Source organism: Sinocyclocheilus grahami, unplaced genomic scaffold (assembly GCF_001515645.1).
Source record: "Sinocyclocheilus grahami isolate Dianchi unplaced genomic scaffold, SAMN03320097.WGS_v1.1 scaffold75.1, whole genome shotgun sequence".
In the NCBI taxonomy this organism is placed as follows: Eukaryota; Metazoa; Chordata; class Actinopteri; order Cypriniformes; family Cyprinidae; genus Sinocyclocheilus; species Sinocyclocheilus grahami.
Genome location: NW_015505254.1, coordinates 1,755,817 through 1,777,636, shown reverse-complemented (window position 1 = coordinate 1,777,636; position 21,820 = coordinate 1,755,817). Strand labels below are relative to the sequence as shown.

General features: G+C 37.2%; 3 protein-coding genes and 2 long non-coding RNA genes across 6 annotated transcripts; 3 read left to right on the top strand and 2 right to left on the bottom strand.

Annotated features, from left to right (window-relative positions):
• Positions 1 to 392: 392 nt before the first annotated feature.
• Positions 393 to 5,487, bottom strand: fzr1a (fizzy/cell division cycle 20 related 1a). The gene is made up of 14 exons (XM_016273066.1): positions 5,295 to 5,487; positions 4,164 to 4,280; positions 3,905 to 4,036; positions 3,720 to 3,783; positions 3,405 to 3,535; positions 3,232 to 3,311; positions 2,968 to 3,151; positions 2,809 to 2,874; positions 2,631 to 2,733; positions 1,672 to 1,856; positions 1,332 to 1,565; positions 1,132 to 1,236; positions 945 to 1,037; positions 393 to 851 (listed from the first exon to the last, which is right to left on the bottom strand). The coding sequence occupies exons 2-14, from the start codon at positions 4,230 to 4,232 to the stop codon at positions 810 to 812; spliced, it is 1,488 nt and encodes a 495-aa protein (XP_016128552.1). The 5' UTR covers positions 4,233 to 4,280; positions 5,295 to 5,487; the 3' UTR covers positions 393 to 809.
• A 1,260-nt stretch (positions 5,488 to 6,747) lies between these two features.
• On the top strand, positions 6,748 to 8,705 carry LOC107585934 (putative nuclease HARBI1). Its single transcript, XM_016273114.1, has 2 exons — positions 6,748 to 7,027; positions 7,315 to 8,705. Exons 1-2 carry the CDS (start codon positions 6,842 to 6,844, stop codon positions 8,473 to 8,475), a joined length of 1,347 nt encoding a protein of 448 aa, XP_016128600.1. The 5' UTR covers positions 6,748 to 6,841; the 3' UTR covers positions 8,476 to 8,705.
• Positions 8,706 to 8,947: 242 nt separating this feature from the next.
• Positions 8,948 to 21,814, top strand: LOC107585881 (deoxyhypusine hydroxylase-like). 2 transcript variants are annotated; one of them, XM_016273062.1, is made up of 6 exons: positions 8,948 to 9,042; positions 10,553 to 10,906; positions 11,001 to 11,077; positions 11,202 to 11,451; positions 11,843 to 12,054; positions 21,175 to 21,814. In XM_016273062.1, exons 2-6 carry the CDS (start codon positions 10,633 to 10,635, stop codon positions 21,217 to 21,219), a joined length of 858 nt encoding a protein of 285 aa, XP_016128548.1. In that variant the 5' UTR covers positions 8,948 to 9,042; positions 10,553 to 10,632; the 3' UTR covers positions 21,220 to 21,814. The 2 variants fall into 2 exon arrangements, with proteins under 2 accessions (XP_016128548.1, XP_016128547.1); XM_016273061.1 differs by lacking the exon at positions 21,175 to 21,814 and having other exon boundaries at positions 11,843 to 12,728.
• Positions 12,836 to 18,535, bottom strand: LOC107585884 (uncharacterized). The gene is made up of 3 exons (XR_001609299.1): positions 18,464 to 18,535; positions 18,037 to 18,285; positions 12,836 to 12,945 (listed from the first exon to the last, which is right to left on the bottom strand). It is a non-coding gene; the product is annotated as an uncharacterized lncRNA (long non-coding RNA).
• Positions 14,083 to 15,550, top strand: LOC107585883 (uncharacterized). The gene is made up of 2 exons (XR_001609298.1): positions 14,083 to 14,340; positions 15,510 to 15,550. It is a non-coding gene; the product is annotated as an uncharacterized lncRNA (long non-coding RNA).
• Positions 21,815 to 21,820: the final 6 nt, after the last annotated feature.

The window sequence follows — 21,820 nt, the reverse complement described above, 5'->3', positions numbered from 1 at the left end:
TGTGAAATGCTAATAACTCAAGAAACTTGCATTATGATTGTAGAAAACTGTTGGGCTGCTTGTTTTGTGGAAATTGTGATGCTTTTTTCAGAATTCTTTGATAATTAGGAAGTTGAAAAGATGAGTATTTGAATTTGTTGTACCAGTGTAAAAGTCTTACTGTTAATTTTGATCAATTTAATCCATTGTTGCTGAATGCATGTCTGACCTCATTTATGTGAGTAATTTATAGTAATTTCTGTGACATAAAAATGGCATTGCTTTAATACGATAATAGTCTTACAAACTGTTTATCTAAAGACAGCAAAATACAGCCACAAGAAAGGAGCAGGGTAATTAGCAGGACTTGCCATTTAGATAAAGACAACTAAAAAATAGACAACAAAGCAGACTTTTTCAGGGTGCTTTATAATACTCGATATCAATTTTAAGCAACTGAAGTTAAAAACTGAATTTTCTTTCATTTACATTTTTTCACCCTCACAATCAAAAGATCACGCATTAGAATGCTTACAAATGATTCCAGAGGCAGCTGTCACAATGGCTAAATTTTTCTTTACACCCTGATTCAATGGCATTGTTTCTGGCTTAAGGCTTGGATAATGTCATACATAGACACTTCTCTGTAACCAAAAACAATCACACATAAAATCATGAACTGAACTGTACACATAAAAGTAAACATAACACTTGAACTTAAAATGAAATGTCAGGAAACGTCAGATCTCTGCCTTTTTTATGTCCAGTCTACTGCAAGTGATTGATGACATAGATATGTTATAAAGACTCAATCTGCTTTAGCAGCCCAATTATCGTATTCTGGTGAAGAGGTTTAAAACCGACACAGATTCCTGAAAGACAAAAAAAAAAAGATAATTAAATTGAGGACATGAACTTGAGGAAAAGCCAGTATTTCACAAAAAAAAACAAAAAAACAACCTTACCTTTGTTGATCGTGTTTTACTAAATACATTCCAAAAACGCAGAGTTTCATCACCTGCACCAGTCACTATTGCCTCTCCATCGGGAGACATTGCCTTTAAGATAAAAATATCAGTAAACTGCATTCAGAAATACTATTAAAATAAGAGTCAATTGTTAAAATAAAACAACAGAAGTTAAGGTACTAACCAGATAGAGCACCCTATACGAGTGGCCAGTCAATTTGGCTACTTGAGTAAGTGAGGGGTATTTCCACACGAGGATCTGATTCTGAGAGTAACCGTGTGTGCTGACCTGGAGACAATGGAGACACCATCATGCCTATTAGTCTATAACCAACCATAGACATCAACACTAAGCATTTGGTCAGTTGATCAGAATAAATGTACCAGTTCGTTGGTGTGTTTGGACCAGGCCAGGTTGCAGACTTGTGAGCCTGTGTCGATACACTGCAGTGGCTGCGCTGTGAGAGTGTTCCAGAAGCGGATGCAGCGGTCTGCCGTTCCCCCTCCGGAGGCCAGCAGCCCGTGTTGGTGAGGAGACCAGGCTATGGCCTTCACTGCGGCCAGGTGTTCTGTGTACTGCTGCATCGGTAACACGCTCGAGTGATTCCACACTAACAGCTGCACAATCAATCACAGGAATGCTTTTAGAGAGATGCAGTCACCCAAAAATTTTTTGTGCTAATATATTGTACATTTTGTAAATTATATACAGCAGTCAGGTCACCTTGTTGTCATTTCCTCCGGAAGCCAGCAGCTGATGGTCAGTGCTCCACTTGAGTCCGCAGACCTCTTGTCTATGACCCTGCAGCCTGCGCTCTGACTGCAGAGGGGGCGTCCTGATATCTCTCTGAAGGATCATGCGGTCCCGGCTGCCTGATGACAGCTGATCTGCATTCCAGGCCAGTGCACCTGAGGGCAGAATTCTCAGTTTTCATAACATGTTTAACATACATTTCACTAGAATGGGAAGCACAACAGAAAGTAAATGTCAAAAATGAACTATAAATCAGTCCGAGCAAGAGTAAACATGTTTGGGGACAGTAATATTTCTTTGAAAGTCAAGATTTAAAAGAACTACTTTTTTTGGTTGAATATATTTTAATATGTTATTTATTCCTGTGATGGCAAAAGTCGAATTTTAAGCAGCCATTACTCCAGTCTTTAGTGTCACATGATCCTTCATTCTAAGATGCTGATTTGGTACTCTAGAAACATTCTTATTACCAGTTTTGCTGCTTAATATTTTAGTGGAAACCATGATACTTTTCAGGATTTACTTAAAAAAAAAAAAAACGATGAAAAGAGCAATTAATTTGAAATACATTTTTAGGTCTGTAATGTCACTTTTTATAAAGGTTTTTAATGTCATTTTGTCAATTTACTGTATACCTGCTAAATAAAATTATAAATTAAAAACTGGGTTACACTTTTTTTTCATAGTGTCCTTGTTACAGTGTAAGTATACATGTAAGTACTGAGTAATATTAATTAACTACATGTACTTACTATATAGTTAGTATTAGGATTTGGCTTAGGGATACTTGCATGTAATGATGCATAATTTATTGTTATTATAATAGTAAGTAAGTACATGTAACAAGGACACCATAAAATAAAGTGTTGACCAGTGAATTTCAATGTTTTTCTATAATTTTCCATAAGGTTTATTTTTTTAATTCTTACCAACTCTTGCTGTGTGTCCCTCCAAGGCAAACAGCTTTTTGCCGGCGGTAGCGTCCCAAATTTGTACAAAGCCTTTGTGTGTACCCACAGCGACAAGATTGCCCTATGAGAGAAGAACGATCAGACCACAAAACCAGAAAGCAACTTCTGATAGTCCAAGTCATAAAGGTTAACTCACTCTCTCCGACCAGCCCACCGATGTGACTGAATCGCCCTCCACTGATAGGTCACATAGTCGTGTTACCTGCGGACAAAGCAAAGAAAAAACACACAACTTAGTCCAAGTGTTCACTAGGTTTTTACTGCCTCTAAATTTGTATAAACAGCTAATGCATACTTGACTGGTGCAGGCACTCCAAAGGTAAACACAAGTCCCCAGTCCAACACTGAGCACATTTAAAGAAGACCAGTCCACTAAGTTGAGGTAGAAGTCGTCTTGTAGCTCTGGTGCATCTAGCACCTTAAAAGGAATCTTGGAAATTTTGCGCGTAGGTTTTCTTGGCGACCGCAGAAGCTTCTGGCTATATACAAAAACATGCATGCAATTAAAACAATGCATTTTACTAATCAATCCCATTTTTCAGGAGACGACTCAACTTACCTTTTGCTGCTAACAGGGGAGAGGGAGTACGGGGAAACACTGTTATCATCGGGTGTGGATCTTTTGGCACTGAGTGAATACTGTACATACAAACACAAAGCAAGCACTAAAAACACAGATCAAAACACTTATGTGGCATCAAATGAACAGATCAGCGGATAAGAGAGACTTACACTAAAGAGGCTCCTCCTCTCGGGTGTGGAGGGCTGTAGTCGTCTATCTTCTGTTTGAGGATCCAGAACCTTCTCAATCCCAGCCCCAAGCAACTCATTCTTCAGCAGGGCAGAATACGCCAAGCCGTCCGCTGTCAGACAACACAGTAAACAAGGGAAATTATTACAACGAAAGAGAGTTGAGTATCATATTTGAGAATATGATCCATCAAAAATGAGGTTCATTTAAACCATAGTCTGTCTCTCTCCATAAAAAAGATACCATAACAGCTTTATTAATGCAGGTAAAATCAACACAATCCTCTTCACACTCACCTTTGCCAGTATCTGATGTTGCGTCTTTGGTTTTTTTATTCTGGCTTGGTGACTTTTCATTTTCCTGTAATAAGAGCAAAGAAAAATGAACTTGACATTAAAAATTCCTTTAATTCAAATCAAATGGAAGCAACGTGGAGGGCTCCATTACTAGTATTTAAAAAAAATACAAATATTCCACCCACATTTATTCTGTGGAAGTTGATGCTCCAGTTAGCTCCAGCTCGAGACGGTATGAATCTGTCACCATGCTTGCTTGGTGATGACAGCGGCGACTCTGGGGTGGGGGTCAGGTGACAGATCACATCTCTTACTTTCTGTATACAAAAAATAAGGAATCAGATCAAATGAATAGTCTGAAGTGGATGGGTTTAAAAACATTTAAATTGCACAAATAAAATGAACACAATTTCAAGTCTGCAATATTCAACAGCACAGACTCACCATGGGGCTGGTGTTGTCATTCTGGACGTTGATCTGCCGCAGTAACCGGCGCTCATAGTCCTGATCCATGGATGTGATTCAGAAATGTGGGAATGTGGAGATCCAGGAGCACGGTGCCTAAAATGCATGCATGGAAGCAACCATTTTTAATGGGCGAAACATTATTTTATGAGAAGGCTACAACGATGCAGCTATTGTTAAAGGTATAAACTTTTAGGTGGCTTTCATTTGTTGTCTGGTTAAGGAGGCAGAAAGCTGCAAGGCTCGTCAGCAGATGCCATCTGTTCAATACCACATAAGCAGGTGTTAGAGAACAGCTGCTCAAGTCGACATCTTCCAAATAATAGCAACATAGAGACAAGAATATGCTGGACTGCATTTCCCAATTCATGACAATTTAATAAAAGACCTTAAATGCATTCGTTTGGTGGCCTAAGCAAACAACGACAGCATATCTCACGGTACACACTTAACATTATTTTATGAGAAGGCTACAACGATGCAGCTATTGTTAAAGGTATAAACTTTTAGGTGGCTTTCATTTGTTGTCTGGTTAAGGAGGCAGAAAGCTGCAAGGCTCGTCAGCAGATGCCATCTGTTCAATACCCCATAAGCAGGTGTTAGAGAACAGCTGCTCAAGTCGACATCTTCCAAATAATAGCAACATAGAGACAAGAATATGCTGGACTGCATTTCCCAATTCATGACAATTTAATAAAAGACCTTAAATGCATTCGTTTGGTGGCCTAAGCAAACAACGACAGCATATCTCACGGTACACACTTTTTTATTGCGGATTAAAGACGTTAAATGCTTCTTTACTAACAGGAAACGTTAAGACAAAATATCAATGTAATGCCAGAAAGCAATTAACACACAATTAAGTTACTCTCAGTCCTGAATGAAGAGATACTGCATTCCTTTGTCAACACGGCTAACTATTAACACCAGTGTTCGTTTATGGAAAATCATTTCATCGATATAACGTTATATCAGCTGAATAAAAGCTGTCTAAATGTACGTATTAATAAAACAACAGTATTGTCCTGCACTGATAATTAGCATCTTGTTTGGTGTTTCACAATGGATTACCGAGAGGCTAGTTAGGCTAATCTGAATCATCGGACCTACCTTGACAACGATATTCGGTGAATTTATAATCTGATCAACAGAACCTTATCCAAAACAAACACATCGAGTGTAAACCTTGAAAAAAATGAGAATATGTTGATAATGGATATAAGTTACGCTGCTCCGATGTTGTTTGCCAATCGAGGCTGTTGTTATCGACGGCACCGCAAGGAATCATGGGACTGAGTTAAACGTTGACGTCGCGACATTTGAAACAAAACAAAAATGTTATGTTTTTAAAAGGGAAAAGACAAACTTCTATTTTTTTTGTACGGAGAATAATACTATCAAGAATTTGGTTAAAAAAGTGCATACTATATATTATGGAAAATATTGTGCATTTAATTTTTACATTTAGTTAAAATAGTAATACTATATCCAAAATGTTGATTAAAAGACTAACAAGTACATAGCGTAAATAAATAAATACTTGCGTAATTATTCTTACATTTAATTATACTTAAGTGTTTTGACGTAAAAAAAAAAAAAAGCAAGAGACAGTCGTGATTCTCCCATTTTAGTATGTAGATGCAGAAAATTGGTAAAGAATACGCTACTTACACTAAACATATATTTGGCTGTTTAATTCAAAGAAAATTTAAACTTATATGAGCATGGTTGATTGAAATGTTAGTTTGTAAATCATTAACAAAAGTTTAAGTTGTGATTACTGATGTATTTTGTCTCTAAATATTGAAATAGAGTAAAATATGTTTTGTTGTTGTTGCCCTTATAAATGTAACTGAGTAATAGTACACGTATTATGTTTTAACAGAACCTAAATAAAGCACAAATTCCCCAAAATAATATCTAAGTGTATAGTAGTGAAGTAACTACTACTACTCAAATACTTTACATTTCTTACTTCTTTATACAAAAAAGAGGAAATAGATAAGAGGAGCAAAGAGATAAGAGAAGAGATGCCACGTACATCAAATGGTAAATTATTGAAAGCCATTGAGTCAGTCCTGATGTATTTTGTCTCTAAATATTGAAATAGAGTAAAATATGTTTTGTTGTTGTTGCCCTTATAAATGTAACTGAGTAATAGTACACGTATTATGTTTTAACAGAACCTAAATAAAGCACAAATTCCCCAAAATAATATCTAAGTGTATAGTAGTGAAGTAACTACTACTACTCAAATACTTTACATTTCTTACTTCTTTATACAAAAAAGAGGAAATAGATAAGAGGAGCAAAGAGATAAGAGAAGAGATGAGATGCCACGTACATCAAATGGTAAATTATTGAAAGCCATTGAGTCAGTTATAAAACTATATTATATTTATATTTTCTTTTCCATTGCTCTAAAACAAACCTTTATTTTGACAAGAACACAGGAGACCGGAAGTGGCCATCCTTAGCGCACCGCAGTACATGGCCGTCTTGGGAGCATGTTTGTTGTGCTTAGGGATACTTGCATGTAATGATGCATAATTTATTGTAAGAATTCTCTATTTGATGATGAACAAATATCACTAAATCACAAAAACAATACACTTCACTGTGTAAGCTAGAGTGTGTATTACCTCACGTCGCACAAAATGCCACGTTCATACTTGAAAACAGACGAGGCGAGAGATGCTACAGAGATGAAATATTTACTCGCATCCAAAATTAGGAGGCGAAAAGAAGAAATTCATAACTACATACTAGAAAGGCGAGCTGAAATTCACAAACGAATCAGATACCGAAGGCATCTTTTCCTCAATTACCGGAGCACGAGAACGGTAAATGTGTTATTTCTGTATATGTTTACTAAGCATTTCTAAGACACGGTAATGAGAAGAGTGTGCATATTAGTCCAGTCACTTTTATTTACATAGCGCTTTATACTATACAGATGCTTTCAAAGCAGCTTCGCAGTTATAAACAGGAAAATATCAGAATCAACGATGCAGACTAGTATCAGTGCAGTCAATACATAATAATAAGTAAAGAGACTTAATTCCTTATTGAATTGATGCCAGTCTGCATTCATGCAGTACGTTTTTTTCTTCTTCTGTCAATGTTTTAGATACCATCACCAGATGAAGAAGACCTGCAAAGTCATGTCCCAATCCTTGCAGACCCAGACTGGTGGGAGAGAGTTGTGATGACAGAGTTTGGACCAGAGGACTGGCTTGACAAGTTCCACGTCACAAGAGACATCTTCCTTCTTCTGAGCGCTAAACTCAAGCCTCAGCTCGAGCAAGTGTATATAGAACAAAGTGGACAGACCATTACACTGGAGAGATGTATTGCCATGGCCTTAATGCGTTTGTCCACCAGCACAGAATACTGCTTTTTAAGTGAACTCTTCGGTGTGCCCATCCCAGCTGTGTGTCAGTGTGTACGAGAGGTATGTGAAGCCATCATTTTGTTACTAAAACCCCTCTACATGCAGTTACCCGCAGATCATGAACTTGAAGAACATGCGGAGCAGTTTCGTACTCTGTGGGGTTTTCCTCACTGCATTGGTGTCATCGACTCCCTTCACATCCCTGTTAAATCGCCCTCCACGGACACTCAGGATTGCTGGAACCAGAGAGGATGGCACTCTGTGGTGCTTCAGGGTGTGGTAAACGCACAAGGTACTTTCTGGGACGTTTGTTCTGGTTTTACAGGCAGCATGGATGACATGACCATCTTGCAGAGCTCAGAGCTGTGGACAATGGCAGAACAGGGAGGCTTCTGCTCTCAGCCACCCAAAGAACTGATGGGTCTACCGTTGGGATTTCTGCTGCTGGGGGATGTGGGTTATTCGCTTCAGACCTGGCTACTGAAGTGCTATCCTCCGTTGTCAAATCTAACACCGCAACAGCAAACCTTCAACGTCCAGCTGAACCATGGTCTTAAAGTCATCGAGAATACCTTCCAGCGTCTTAAAGCACGATGGCAGTGTCTGCACAACAGAAATGACAGCAATGTAGACTTGGTATCCAAGATGGCTGTAGCTTGCTGTATCTTGCACAATATCTGTAATGTGCATAACAGTCCGTTTAAAGAGGAGTGGGTTGAAGTACTCAGTCAGAATGAATGTCCACAGCCCACAGACGTGCCTACGGTCTATATAGATGATCCAAATGCAGAGGCAGTTCGTTCTCTGCTCTGTAGCTATTTTGATCCATTTCCAACAAGCAGCCCGGTTCTGCCTGTACCTGAGCCTCCTCAAATGGACAGTGCTGGAACAGGATAGTTTGTGTATTGATTGATCATTACAGTGGGTTTATAGCTGCCATTTAATACTTTGAAAATAAACTTTGTGTGTAAAAGTGTGTAAATTGATTGTATTTAAATCCTAGTCTTGTAATATATGACTCTAAGATTATCTGTTTTATTATTTTTCTATAAATGAGTGACTTTTAAATCATTTGACTTGTTACGTTTTATTTGGCGTCTAATGTATCAATATTGTGTAAATGTTAAGTTCAAGTGATTTTCTGTTTTTGTTGAAATAAATAAAAATACTTATGGCAGTTTAATGTGTTTTTGTGATTTCTAAAAATTACTTAAAACCCCCAAAATCATAATTTATTCACGTCATGTTGTTTCCGAACTCTTATGAGTCCTCGAGTTAAAAAGGTTGATAACCGCAGTTTGTTTACAAATTTTAGAACGGTTTCAGTCCAATCCAGTAGGTGGCGCTCTACATATACGAACAATTCGAAATCTAGCTACTGGATGACACGAGTGAGACAGTTCCTTCTTGAGTGGACGGCATGGAGAGCACTGTATGACTGAAAAAACAACATCTCCGCTTGTAGTAAGTTCAATATTCAGATAATTCAGCGACTGTAACGAATCAGATTGTGAACTCGGTTAGCGTCATTCTGTCTTAACTCCGTAATGTTTTCAAACCCGTCATTCTGCCGGCTGCATAACACACTTACACACAGCTGACAGAGAGACGCGTGTGTACTGCTGGCACAGAGATGGCAATGTCCAGGCCTTTTCTTCCATAGTGCAACACCGCGACTCTTTAAAACCATATTGACCTGTCTTTCTAGACGATAGTACTATATTATAGAACGAGCACAGAAAGTAGCAAAAATGTGTACAATTGAACATACTGAATGAGTAATCTTTTTCTGACGCATGCATCATCATGTATGTGTAACGTAATAGATATCCGAGGCAAAAATTCCCGTTCTCTACCTGTCTTGTCCACACTGACACAGCTACTCAGATATTGTAGAGAAAAGTCTCTTGGCATTACTATGGTAACCGATGTTGCCAACCATTCGTGAATGATTCGGATCTTTTCAGTGAATCGGTTGCACCGCTTCTCAAAACCAGTCTGAACGATTCGTTTACGTACCGTCTCTTTCCATTATTCTTTACATTCCAAAAAACTCATTCTGAAAATATAAAGCAATACGCAAATTTCTGCCATACATTTTGATTGTCTGTTAATATAAGCTTCTAAATTCTTAAAAATAATCTTGAGTAAATCAGGATCTCATCATAAAGTAAAAGAATTGCTTTGAATTGGTTCATTAAAAACCGATTTGCAGTAATGAGACTAGTAACCAATATATTGGATATTGATTTCCCCTATTCAAACAGTTGACAAGCAAAACGGTAAGTCCTAAAAATTGGATTTGTTTGTAGTCTATGAAGGCCAAAAACGTAAAGGGGTCATATGATGCTTTTTTAAAGATCATTATTTTGTGTATTTGGCGTAACAGAATATGTTGACATGCTTTAATGTTAAAAAAACACATAATTTTTCAAATACTGTACATTATTGTAGGTCTTCTATGCCCGCCTCTCTCAAATGCTTCGTTTTCTACAAAGTCCCTCCTTCCGACAAGCGCAGTCTGCTCTGATTGGCCAGCTGACCCAGTGCATTGTGATTGGCCGAACACCGCAAGAACTAGTCGGAAATGTAATGCCCCTTACCATAATCATGAGCTTCATCTTCTAAAATAAATGTAAAGACAGCCCGAAAGGGGAACAGAGTCGAGTGACAGACACAGTGATGAAGCTGGTATGTGTTTGCAGTACACAAGCCATGGTTAAGACAGCTGACTCCACTGTGATGTGACCCCCCTCCCTATCTCTCTCGCTCTGTCTCTCTCTCGCGTAAAGAATATCTCTTTGGTTTTGAGACTTTAGTCTTTGCAACTTCAGGGATCTTATCTATGCACAATCAGCTTGTAACACTTCAAAGAGAAAGGAAAACTTGAAATTGCATCATATGACCCCTTTAAGTATAACATACTTAGTTATTATGAAGCATGTGGTCAAACTTTTGTTGTTTGTAAATGTAGGTTCTGTATATATGCTTCTCTCTGGAGTACTCAGTTTAACCTGTGCATAAGGACATCATCCTGATACTGAAAGCTTCCTCATGGCAAATCATGTGGATATATCAGCGGTGGGGAGGATTCTCGTCAACCCAAAGCAGGACCTGACAAAGCGCTTTAGAGCACTTTTTACTCTCCGCAACCTTGGTGGACCAGAGGCCATTACATGGATCAGTGAAGCTTTTGTGGATGAATCTGCACTTCTGAAGCATGAGCTAGCATACTGCCTCGGCCAAATGCAAGACGAGCGGGCCATTCCTATCCTGGAGACAGTCCTGAAAGACACTAATCAAGAGCCAATGGTCAGACATGAAGCAGGTGAGATGTACAGTCATATTCTTCCTTCTTATTTTCCTTTTTTTTGTTTTTAGGTATGTCATATACAGTGTTTTTATTATATTGTAAATTCCAGGAGAAGCACTGGGAGCCATTGGAAATCCCAAAGTCTTAGATTTATTGAAGAAATATGCAGAAGATCCAGTAATTGAGGTACAGTCAACCCGTATCACCAAACTATTCACCCATTCATTGTTACACTAACGCTAGAATGTCCTGCTGTGCATTTCGATTATGCTCAAAGTTCAGGTTTTACATGAATTCTCTCTTTGTACAGGTGGCAGAAACATGTCAGCTGGCAGTCCAGAGGATGGAGTGGCTCATGAATGATGGGGAAAAGACAGCAGAGGGGACAGATGAGAACCCCTACTGCTCCGTAGACCCCGCACCCCCTGCCCCAAGAAAAACTGTCCCGGAACTGAGGGCACAGCTCTTAAACGAAAGCCTGTCGCTGTTTGACCGCTATAGAGCTATGTTTGCACTGAGGAATCTTGGGACTGAAGAGGCTGTTCTGGCTCTTGGAGATGGTGAGAAATATTTAAATTGAGATCTATCCAAACACGATGTAGACGCAATACTAGATCACAAAATAACGTAAATAACAATGCATGTATTTGATCAAAAAAATACAGTAAAAGCAGTAGAATTGTGAAGTATTATTACAATTTAAATGAACTGTTTATGAACTTTTAATTTATTTTAAAATGCGATTTATTGCTGAGATGGCGAAGCTACATTTTCTGTTGAATTTACTTCAGTCAGTGTTACATGATCATTCAGAAATCATTCTAATATGCTGATTTGTTGCTCAAGAAATATTTTTTTTATATTATGAGTATTATAAGTACTGCCATGCGTCATCAATTTAATGCATCCTTCTTAAATAAAGATATTGTTTTCTTTAAAAATTTCTTTTAGGTCTTCAGTGCAGCAGTGCCTTGTTCCGCCATGAGATCGGCTACGTCTTGGGTCAGATCCAGCACGAGGCCAGCATCCCTCAGCTGCAGGCAGCTTTGGAGAAGACCGATGAGAACGCCATGGTCAGGCATGAGTGCGCAGAAGCACTGGGCTCCATCGGGAAGGAGGCGTGCTTACAGATCCTAGAGCGCTACAGGAAGGACCAGGAGCGGGTGGTGAAGGAGAGCTGTGAGGTGGCACTGGACATGCTGGAGTATGAGAACAGCTCGCAGTTCCAGTACGCTGTTCCAGATGGACTGCTTAGACTGCAAAGTGCTTAGTGAAACACATTTCCTAAAACATGTTAATGTTACACAGCTGATCCATATTTCGAACTCAAGTGAAAGCATTTTGAATGCTTGAACATTTAATAAACACTTAATCAATAAACAATTTTTGCAGATACAGCAAAAAAATAAAATCCTCCCTTGAAAAAACAGGAATACATTTACATAATAAAAGCATTTATTTGACCACATATACTTGTCTTATTCTGCTTTTAAGCTTTAAAATTTTGCGTCATGAATATTTTTGATATCGCTAATTAAGTTTCTAATCTCCAGTAAAGTCTGTGGCTAATGTTAAATCCTCCATGCATGAGCAGAGCTAAGAGCGCTAGTGCATGTCGGAGATCTATAACAGTACGTTCTGCCTAACTAATCCACACAGCAGTCTATCTCACTCAATAAGATTCATCTTTAAAGAAGCACACATGGAATTAAAATCCAAATGCTCTTATTCTTAAGTGATCATTACTATCTAGCATATCAGAAAATTTGCTTTAAACAAATAGAAATGAGAAGCATTGCATTCTGATCACTCTTGTATATTTGTATAAAACAATAAATCGGCAACCTTAAAAAACTAATTTGCCCTGTTATGAGTTTAGTAGATGAAAGTACACGTGCACTGCTAATTTACTGATTATAGTGTGGATGGAGGGTGACAAACCTGGAATGTTGTGCTCAGCAAAGTCTGAGGATATTTAAGCCCTCATCTGAGTTTGGGGGGAGGAGAGATGACCACGTTCTGAAGAAAAGGCTGGACCAAACCGCAGAAAAAGGCTAAAAGTAACACAAAGCAGAGAAACTCTGTAGACGGCAGTTAGGGAGAAACTTGCAAACATGCTACACCCCTTCATGATTGGTATTGTCACAATTAATACCTCCATCACCATTGCATACTGGATCTTCATTTTGACAGAAGCCTTTCACAAGAAGACTGATGATGAAGCCAAAAAAGACAACCCTGCTTAGCCAACGCACCCTTAATATAGTTACGTGTAGAGAAGGTTAGAGTAGAGCTTCTTTTGTGTCTTATATTTTTATTTAATAATGTAGATAACTTGAGGGGGGAAAAGATCTCGCCATTTGAATAATCTGACTTGAGCAAGTATTTCATGATTCCAGCTTTTCAGGAACTGTTTTACTTTCAGGTAACATTACATTTAAAAAACATTTTTTTGTTCTGCTGTTTCATATTTTTGCTAACATTTTCATTTTTATTGTTTTCAAAATTATTTTGTGTTTCATGAATGTTTTCCTTTTTGAAAAGACATTAAATCACCTCAACAGATTTGAAAAACATGCTACTGCTTCATGCTACACTTCAAAAGTTGATGTCGGTAAGTCTCTTATGCTCATCAAGGCTGCATTCATTAATTAAAAAATACAGTAAAAACAGTAATATTGTCAAATATAAAAATTTAAAACAACTTTCCATGTTAACATTTTTTAAACATATTTTAAAGCAAATACTCCTGTCTTTAGTGACCTTTCAGAAATCATTCTAATATACTGATTTGGTGCTTAAGTAGCATTTATTATTATCATATTATTTCATTATTTTCTAGATTCTTTGATGAATAGAAAGACTTCTGTAACAATTTTTCAATGTCACCTTTGATCAGTTCAATGCATCCTTGCTGAATAAGTGATTTAAAAAAAACAATAGTGAACGGTAGTAAATTCTATGGATTTTTTTATTTATTTAGATTAGATCCTTTTAATTTTAGATAAGTATTCCATTAAGAAAAAAATCATTGTAAATACACAAAAGGTTCTAATTCAGTGGAGTAAAGTCTTGATAACTAGCCCTTTATACCTTTCATAATCTGTGTAACAAGCATGGAGAAATGAGCATTAGATGGGCAGGGAGATGAATAATATAGATCAGATATGACTCATAGGATCAGATCTGTCTGAATCACTGACTCAACCACACAAAAGCTCTTCCTCTGTCAGTCATTCAGTCAGACAGACAGAGACTCTGAGAGAGTTTGTGCAGCATCAGCCTCTGGAAGAACAACACCGCAGCTGAAATTAGACATGCATCCCATATTGATCAGCATAGTGGCAGCCAACACAAGTTTAACTATTGTCTACTGGAACTTTCTTCTGTCTCAGGTTTTCTGCAAGAAGATCAAAGATGCACCGCAACCTGAGGAAATTCCAGTCTGAGTGAGTATTATTATTATGAGAGTCGTTGGACTATTACTCTTACAAGATAATTTGCTGAATCCTGCACTGTAAAACAGTTTCAGCGCCAAGTCTCATTACTGTACTGTGGATGTCTTTGATTTTATTTTATTATTTACTTTGACAGTAAGGAATTTCATGACTTAAATGATTGAAGGTTGTAGGAAAAGGAATTTCAAAAGTCCTAATGAAGAGAACAAACACTGTTCCCATCTTCACAAATCTCAAAAACAGGACACATGAAATCGAAAGTGACAGTAAAGATAATTATAATGTACTAAAGATGTCTGTTTCATATAATTGTTCTTTAATCAGTATCATTTTGATAATACACTGATAATACGAAATGTTTCTTGAGCATCAAATCAGCATTTTTGAATGATTTCTAAAGAATTGTGTGACACTGAAGACTGGATTAATGGCTACATTTAAACTACATTTTAAAATATATTAATAGTAAATAAAAAATTGCAATAATATTTCACAATTTTACTGTTTTTACTGTATTCCTGATCAAATAAATGCAGCCTTGGTGAGCATAAGAGACATTAAAATATACTGACCAAAGTTTTGAATGTTAAGTTGTAGGAAGTTGTGTCACAACTGACAACAATTAAGGCTTATAGCCTTTCACTGACAGAAAGGTGATACTGTCTTACAGGTCTGTAAATCTGATAGTGGACTTGCTGAGATCTTTTTGCTCCATCCCCTGCTTTAGCTCAGATGTTGCTTAATCAATCCATTCTCATACACTGTAAATAAAACCAATTGGAATAATTTTGGCACAGTATACCGTTTTAGTATAACCTATTCTTGGTGTACAATGTAATTTAAAAACCTTTTTACAATGTAAAAACACACCCACTCCCTCTTGAGAGTGAACAGGAGCATCTCAGACGGGATTAGGTGGATTACTGTATAGGTAACCCTTGATTAAAAGCTTTCACCTTCATGAAAGACAGCTGCCATTACCAGCAATGTAATATCAGAGTCAGCGAGATGTCAGCCAAAGGATTAAGCCTGGGATTAAGAGAATCATATCAGGCTACTTCAGAGCACATTCGCTGGCCTTTACCACAGAATAATGAACTCTGGTCATAATTAGCAGGTATAGCTACATTTGAAAACATTACATTTCCTTTTACACACAGGTGGAGGCCTTGGTCGTGATCCTGACAATGAAGAGGAAGAAGAAGAACCACCAAAACTGATCTTTGGGAAGGAAGTAGGGATGAGGGAGAGAAAATAAGAACAAAGGAGGAACAGACTGCCATTTGACCCAGAAGTGGACGGATAGAAATTCTGCCAGGATTTAAGTCTTCTGTATTTGAAAAATCATGGGGTTAAAAAGGTGTCACTGAATAGATTTATGAACAAACCTCTCTCTCTTTCATCCATTAGTCCATCTTCTCAAGCCCAAATCTCTTGCTCAACCACTAATTAAAAAACAAACAAAAAATCAATCTTTCTTTCTTTGTCAGTGATGCTCATTTCCACTTGTTGTAAGTTACTAGAAAATCCAAAGCTTATGTGTTTTAAGTTGTGCCCCCCCCCCCCCCCCCCCCACTATATTTAGCAAAATAGCTAAAAAAGTTTGGTCTTACTCTTTTACATGTGTTTCATTCCCTCAATAATAAATGAATACAACAGAGAGTGGCAATTGTTATCTTGTACTCTCTGATCCGGATTAGCATGATTAGCATGTGCTGGCTCCTGCAGGAGTGTTCAGCACAGATAGAGGGTGCTGTGTGCTCAACATAGAGGACATACTTCTGTTTTCCAAAGTCAATGAAAGCACCAACCTTATTTAAGTTACACGCAATTTGTACATCCTGTATTGTGATCCACTGGACCACGTGTTTGGGCTTGTGGATATGTCCAGTTGTTACATTAAAAAGTTGTTGCTACATGATCTAACCATTACAAATACTTTGGTTGGTGTAATGTAATGAAGTCAGGACAATCAGACCAGGACATTCAAGGATTCAGAACATTGAGGGATTTAAGACCACAGTCTGTTTGATTTCACAGAATACTATACAGTATGTTTTAGAACTTAGCAAGACTATAGTTCATTTCCTGAACTGAATACCATGACCAAGTTATAATTGTTTTCATTGACGTCATTGGTTACATTGCCCTTTAAATTACGCCAACAGGTGTTGAGACGCAGACACCTAATAGAAAAAAAGGCTAAATCCAGGCTCAAGACTTCTCCTTACGCCACTAAGCACATTAGCTTGATTGTCTTCTGCTGTCAAAGTATCAGGTCTGAGGGAAGCCCTGTCACACAAACAGTCATTCAAGGACTATCATTCTCTGGCATACTTTCTTGTGATTCTGTGAATATGCAACAAAAAGGAAGATGACTGTTGAGCATTCAGCATCAGAAAAAGAGAGAGAGGAGGAGGGCAAGATAGAAAGCTAGAAGATGAGGGGTGTCTGTCAATGAGGAACAAAAGCTTTGTGGGGTATGTACACAACATATTATCTTATTATCTGACCATAAACATAGCTAAATTATACTGACTTGCAGATATATTGTATCTAACCCTACCTCTAATCACTAGTTCAACCCTAATTCTAACCAACCTTAAGTAAGTTTACCATAAATAAAGACAATATAAACTGTTACATTTCTAACGTTTTATATGATTCTAAAGTATTCTTTAGTACACCAAGCTGTATCAGAGCTGAATAAGTTACACAAAATTAAAGCTAGCAGAGCTTTGAAATGTTTTTTGTTGTTGTTCGTTTTGTTTGTGATTGAAAGGGTTCTGCCTGTTTTTTGTCTACGTAATAAAGTTGTAATTGTGAGTGAACCTGCTGTAATGCAAGACAAATTTCAGACTTTAGTTATTTTAAATTGTAATAATATTTCACATTACCTTTTTAATGTATTATTGATCAAATAATAGTAGCCCTGGTGAACATAGTGACTTCTTTCAAAAACATTAAAATAAAACATTGAATAAATATACAATTTTAAATTATGTTTACTTTTTGTTTTTACCTAGATCAACAGAAAATGAAGGAAAAGCTGATGTTAAACTGAAACACAGTGGAGCAAACAACAATACTTATGGATTTAGACAAAAACAATGGAAGTCTTGATGAGGACTTTTTCAAGGACTACAAACCCCCAGAAAATGATCTGCTCACTCCACCCAAGCATATCATTTATCTGCTGCTGGCTGTGAGCGTGACAGGAGTCACCCTTTTTGCCATCATAAGACACCTCATCCAGGATCTCATCCATGATCTGGCAGGTATGTAACAAGAAACCGTACACATGTCTCTTTCACCTTAAGCAATTACAAACCCTCTGTGCACATTATCTGGTTAGTTGTCTATGAGCTACATGACATAGTGTTCAAAATCCCTGGAAACGGGAAAACACTTGACTGCTCTGCCAAATGCATAAACCTGCCAAAGATGGTTTGCTGTTCTCCAAGCCTTGGGGTTTTTTTTTTTTTTTGTGGCTGGTCAGCTTTAGAGACCAGCTAAGCCATTTGAATACAAGCCTAGACTCCATGATTCTAATAGCTGTCAACATCCAACATTTTTTAAAACCTTTGAAGAAATCTAACAGCAAAACATCAAGCATTAATAATACATTCATTAAAAAAGACACTAGCACTCTGTTGTACTGTGAGAACATCAGCTGAGCGCTCTTACCTGTACTGTGTCTGTAGATTTCCTGTTTGGAGAGCAGCCTGTGGAAGAGCCGGAGACTCTCTGGGAAAGGCGGGATAAGTTTAGGGCAGACTGGATTCCAGAGGCAATGCCTGAGCTGGAGGCCATGGTGAGAGATGAGGATATACAAGAACTCATGGAGGGCACTGAAGACTTGCCAGCCATCTGGGTTATATCGGACAAGTTTCAGCCTCGTGCTCCATCCTCCATTCAAATAGATGTTAGCGGCAGCTAGCATGAAATAAGTACAAGACTCTTCTCCTCTGAATGCTTGCACTGATATACTTAAATATTTTTCAAACTAACACCCAATAATCCATTGCGTCAACTATGCGCACACATCTTGTTCTTCCTTTTCTTCTAAAAGACCTCATGAAATGAAAATTATTATGAAAATGGCATAACTTACTTTTGTAACAGGACGTTGGAATGTATCAAATGGAAGATGAATTGAAGACAATTTGCTAGTCAGCAGCATGTGGTCTCAGAGGACAGGAAATGATCCTTCCAGAGAGAATCTGATTGGACAAACAATTTCATCCATCTAGTGCAAGATGAGTCGTCGTTATTTTTCTCTGTTTTCCCCAGAAGAGAAAGACTGTCATTTTTTAATGTGTATATCTGCTCAACGTGAATTCTGTAACGTCAAGTTGGATAGAGATGACCTCAAAGCAAACGCACATGGTCTAAATGAAACAAAACTCTAAATTTGAATAAATAAGGTGTTTTACATTTTTGGACATACTGTTGCACTATATCAATTCAATAGACGTTTTTGTGTTTATGAGCCCTTACAGAAGTTTAACCTGGCACGACCTTCTGTTCTGTGCCAGCTTGGAAAGTAAACCTTTGTTTTTACAACATAATAGCATGTAACATTTTCAGTGGGAGATTATCTAACAATCACGCACACTTACTCTCTGAGTGACATGCTGTGATCTGTGACCTCTCTAATGGATTTTGTACTTTGGACACCAAGAATCCTTCACATATTTACAGACGACTGAGAGGAACGCAGCAGTGCGTGCGGACTAAATTCATCATGTTTCATCTACAGAATATCGTTGCCTTCATAATAATCTCTGCCTCTATTTGTCAGGCTCAAGCTGGTGAGTGAAATTAGACACATTTCATGTTGTAGTATATTCTTTTCAATGTGTTTTTCTTGACTAAATTTGAACTCCTTGAACTGATTTAACATATAAAAGTTGTATAGTAAAGCCTTCGGGTGTAAAACATTTACAGACAAAAAACCTTTCTGTGATACACTGTTACTCAGGTGGTCAACGGGCATCTTCAGATACAGCTAAAGTCACATTACAGCCGTGGCTGGTGGGACTCACAGCAGTTGTTGTTTTTCTCTTTATTGTCTTCGTCCTCCTCATCGTGCAAAGACTCTTTTTCAAGAAAAACAAGTGAGTCCGGACCTGAAATGTTTCAGGACGATATATACTGTACATTATATAAAAAAATCTACATAGTTCATAAAATTCCTTATTCTTCTCTTTTACATAACTTTTGACGGTACATTCCATTTGTTTTGTGTTTTTCTTATAGCAATAGCAATAATACTTCTAGTTAAAAAATTTAGATTTTGATCATTTGATTAGTCATGTAATAATAATATGGTGACGATGAGTTTATGGTTCTTTAAACAATTACTGCAATTTAATGACTGTACACTTCAAGATACTGTCAAGGCCATGTTCAGTCACCTGACAAGACACACCTAAAGACATAATGAACAAATGCATTTCATGTTTAAACATTAATGTAACACTTTGACAATATATTTTTATTGTATACAATATATACACTACTGTTAAAACGTTGGGGTCGGTAAGATTTTTAAGAAAATAATAGTAATGATATTAATAATATTAATGTATAATGTTACAAAATATTTCTATTTCAAATAAATGCTTTTGAATTTTCTATTCATCAAATAATCTTGAAAATATATAAATGAATATATTTGTCAACACAGGAATAAATTACATTTTAAAACATACAAAAAAAATTTCCACTTTCCAAAAAAAAATTGTCAACCCCAAACTTTTAAACAGTATGAGTACAAGATACTTTTCTTTTCAAAATGGTCACCCTGGACCACAAAAGCAGTCATAAGTAGCACGGGTATATTTGTAGCAATAGCCAACAATACATTGCATGGGTCAAAATTATAGACTTTTTTTTGCCAAAAATCATTAGGATATTAAGTAAAGATCATGTTCCAAGAAGATCGTAAATATATGAAAATGTCATTTTTGATTAGTAATATGCATTGCTAAGGACTTAATTTGGACAACTTTAAAGGTGATTTTCTCAATTTTCGTTTTTTTTGCACCCTCAGATTCCAGAAAAATCTTGGCCAAATATTGTCTTATATTAACAAACCATACATCAATGGAAAGCTTATTTATTCAGCTTTCAAAACATTGACCCTTGGTTTTGTGGTCCAGGGTTACAATTTTAATCTGCTTTCTACTTTGAATACATGATTAATCAATAAATAATTAAACTTAAACTTTTAAATTCACCACCGCATCCCATTTCTGAGTTTGTATGAGTTTACTAATTATTAAACTGTCTAGTCCCAGTGCAAGGCGACTCTTTAAACATAAAGCATTTCATCAATGTGTATCTCCCTTTGCAGAGATGAGCTAGAAGAAAGGCATTCATTTTATGAAAACAAAGCAGCGGATCTGGAGGCAAATGAGGAGACCAAGCAGACCACTTTCTAATGAGAAGAACAGATGATCACAGTCCTGCAGCACACAAATCTTTCTCTCTCTGGAAATTATGCCACAACTTTGTGCAGACTAATTATAATACTATCTTATGTAATATATCTTTTTAACATTAATTTTGGTCTAAGTTTTGTTTTTGTCTTCATAAGTATTGTTCCTCACATCATCCACTAGATGGAGCAGACTTCACCTAGTCACAGCTTTAAACTAAAGTTAAAATAAAAAAAGGTTCAAATAAAGTGGTGCTCTCTCTCTCTCTTTTAATTAATTTAGATTTTTTTTGGCATATTCTCAATACTCGTTTGACTACTTTGCTGTAACTGTAACTTGTGTAAGGTTTATCATTAGGGTAGTGAGAACATTGGAATAGAAGAGCACACGCTCAGTGATTCACATCATGCACATAATGCTCTGATTTACTGGCTTTTGACTTGCATGACATGTCTGGGTTCTGCATGCATATATGCTAAATGGACATGGGTATGAGATCCATTACTCATTTTGACTGGCAGTTTGGACATGTTAAATGCTTCCAGTCAAATGATGTAACACAGTTTTGCTTTGAAACCATTTGCTCGTCTCGGGGGATTATATGATGAAAATATCATTTGCAGAAAAAATGGCCAGGTGTTCAAATGTGTTAATAATGGAGACCATTATAGTACAGCGTTGAAGTTAAAGTAGACTTTAGTCTGGCGTTGCCTAAATGAACAATCTGATTAGTAAGACTATTGAGCTGTTAGTGATGATGTAACGCATGCTCTTTATATGGGTTAAAGGGGAACGCTTCCAGTTTTACACTCTTAATGTGAACCTAAGAACTGCTGGTATTTCATAACATTTTAATTAGACAGATGATACTGTTGCCCTGGCTGCATGTGCTTCTCAAGGTTTCCCATACATGGGAAACAGTTTAGCTGAAACAGTGCTGATGAGTGACAGTAACTAAGCTTACAGTCAGCAGCAATAAGTGAAGCATGAAACCAGAGAGAGAGAGAGAGAGAGAGAGAGAGAGA

Bases quoted from the DNA above. Each gene is read 5' to 3' on its own strand.
- fzr1a (XM_016273066.1), bottom strand. From the start codon at position 4,232: ATGGATCAGGACTATGAGCGCCGGTTACTGCGGCAGATCAACGTCCAG. The intron at 4,037-4,163 runs GTGAGTCTGTGC...TTTTGTATACAG, and splicing joins ATGACAACACCAGCCCCATG to AAAGTAAGAGATGTGATCTG. The intron at 1,237-1,331 runs GTACATTTATTC...CATTGTCTCCAG, and splicing joins CCAAACACACCAACGAACTG to GTCAGCACACACGGTTACTC.
- LOC107585934 (XM_016273114.1), top strand. From the start codon at position 6,842: ATGCCACGTTCATACTTGAAAACAGACGAGGCGAGAGATGCTACAGAG. The intron at 7,028-7,314 runs GTAAATGTGTTA...TCAATGTTTTAG, and splicing joins ATTACCGGAGCACGAGAACG to ATACCATCACCAGATGAAGA.
- LOC107585881 (XM_016273061.1), top strand. From the start codon at position 10,633: ATGGCAAATCATGTGGATATATCAGCGGTGGGGAGGATTCTCGTCAAC. The intron at 10,907-11,000 runs GTGAGATGTACA...TGTAAATTCCAG, and splicing joins AATGGTCAGACATGAAGCAG to GAGAAGCACTGGGAGCCATT. The intron at 11,452-11,842 runs GTGAGAAATATT...AATTTCTTTTAG, and splicing joins TGTTCTGGCTCTTGGAGATG to GTCTTCAGTGCAGCAGTGCC.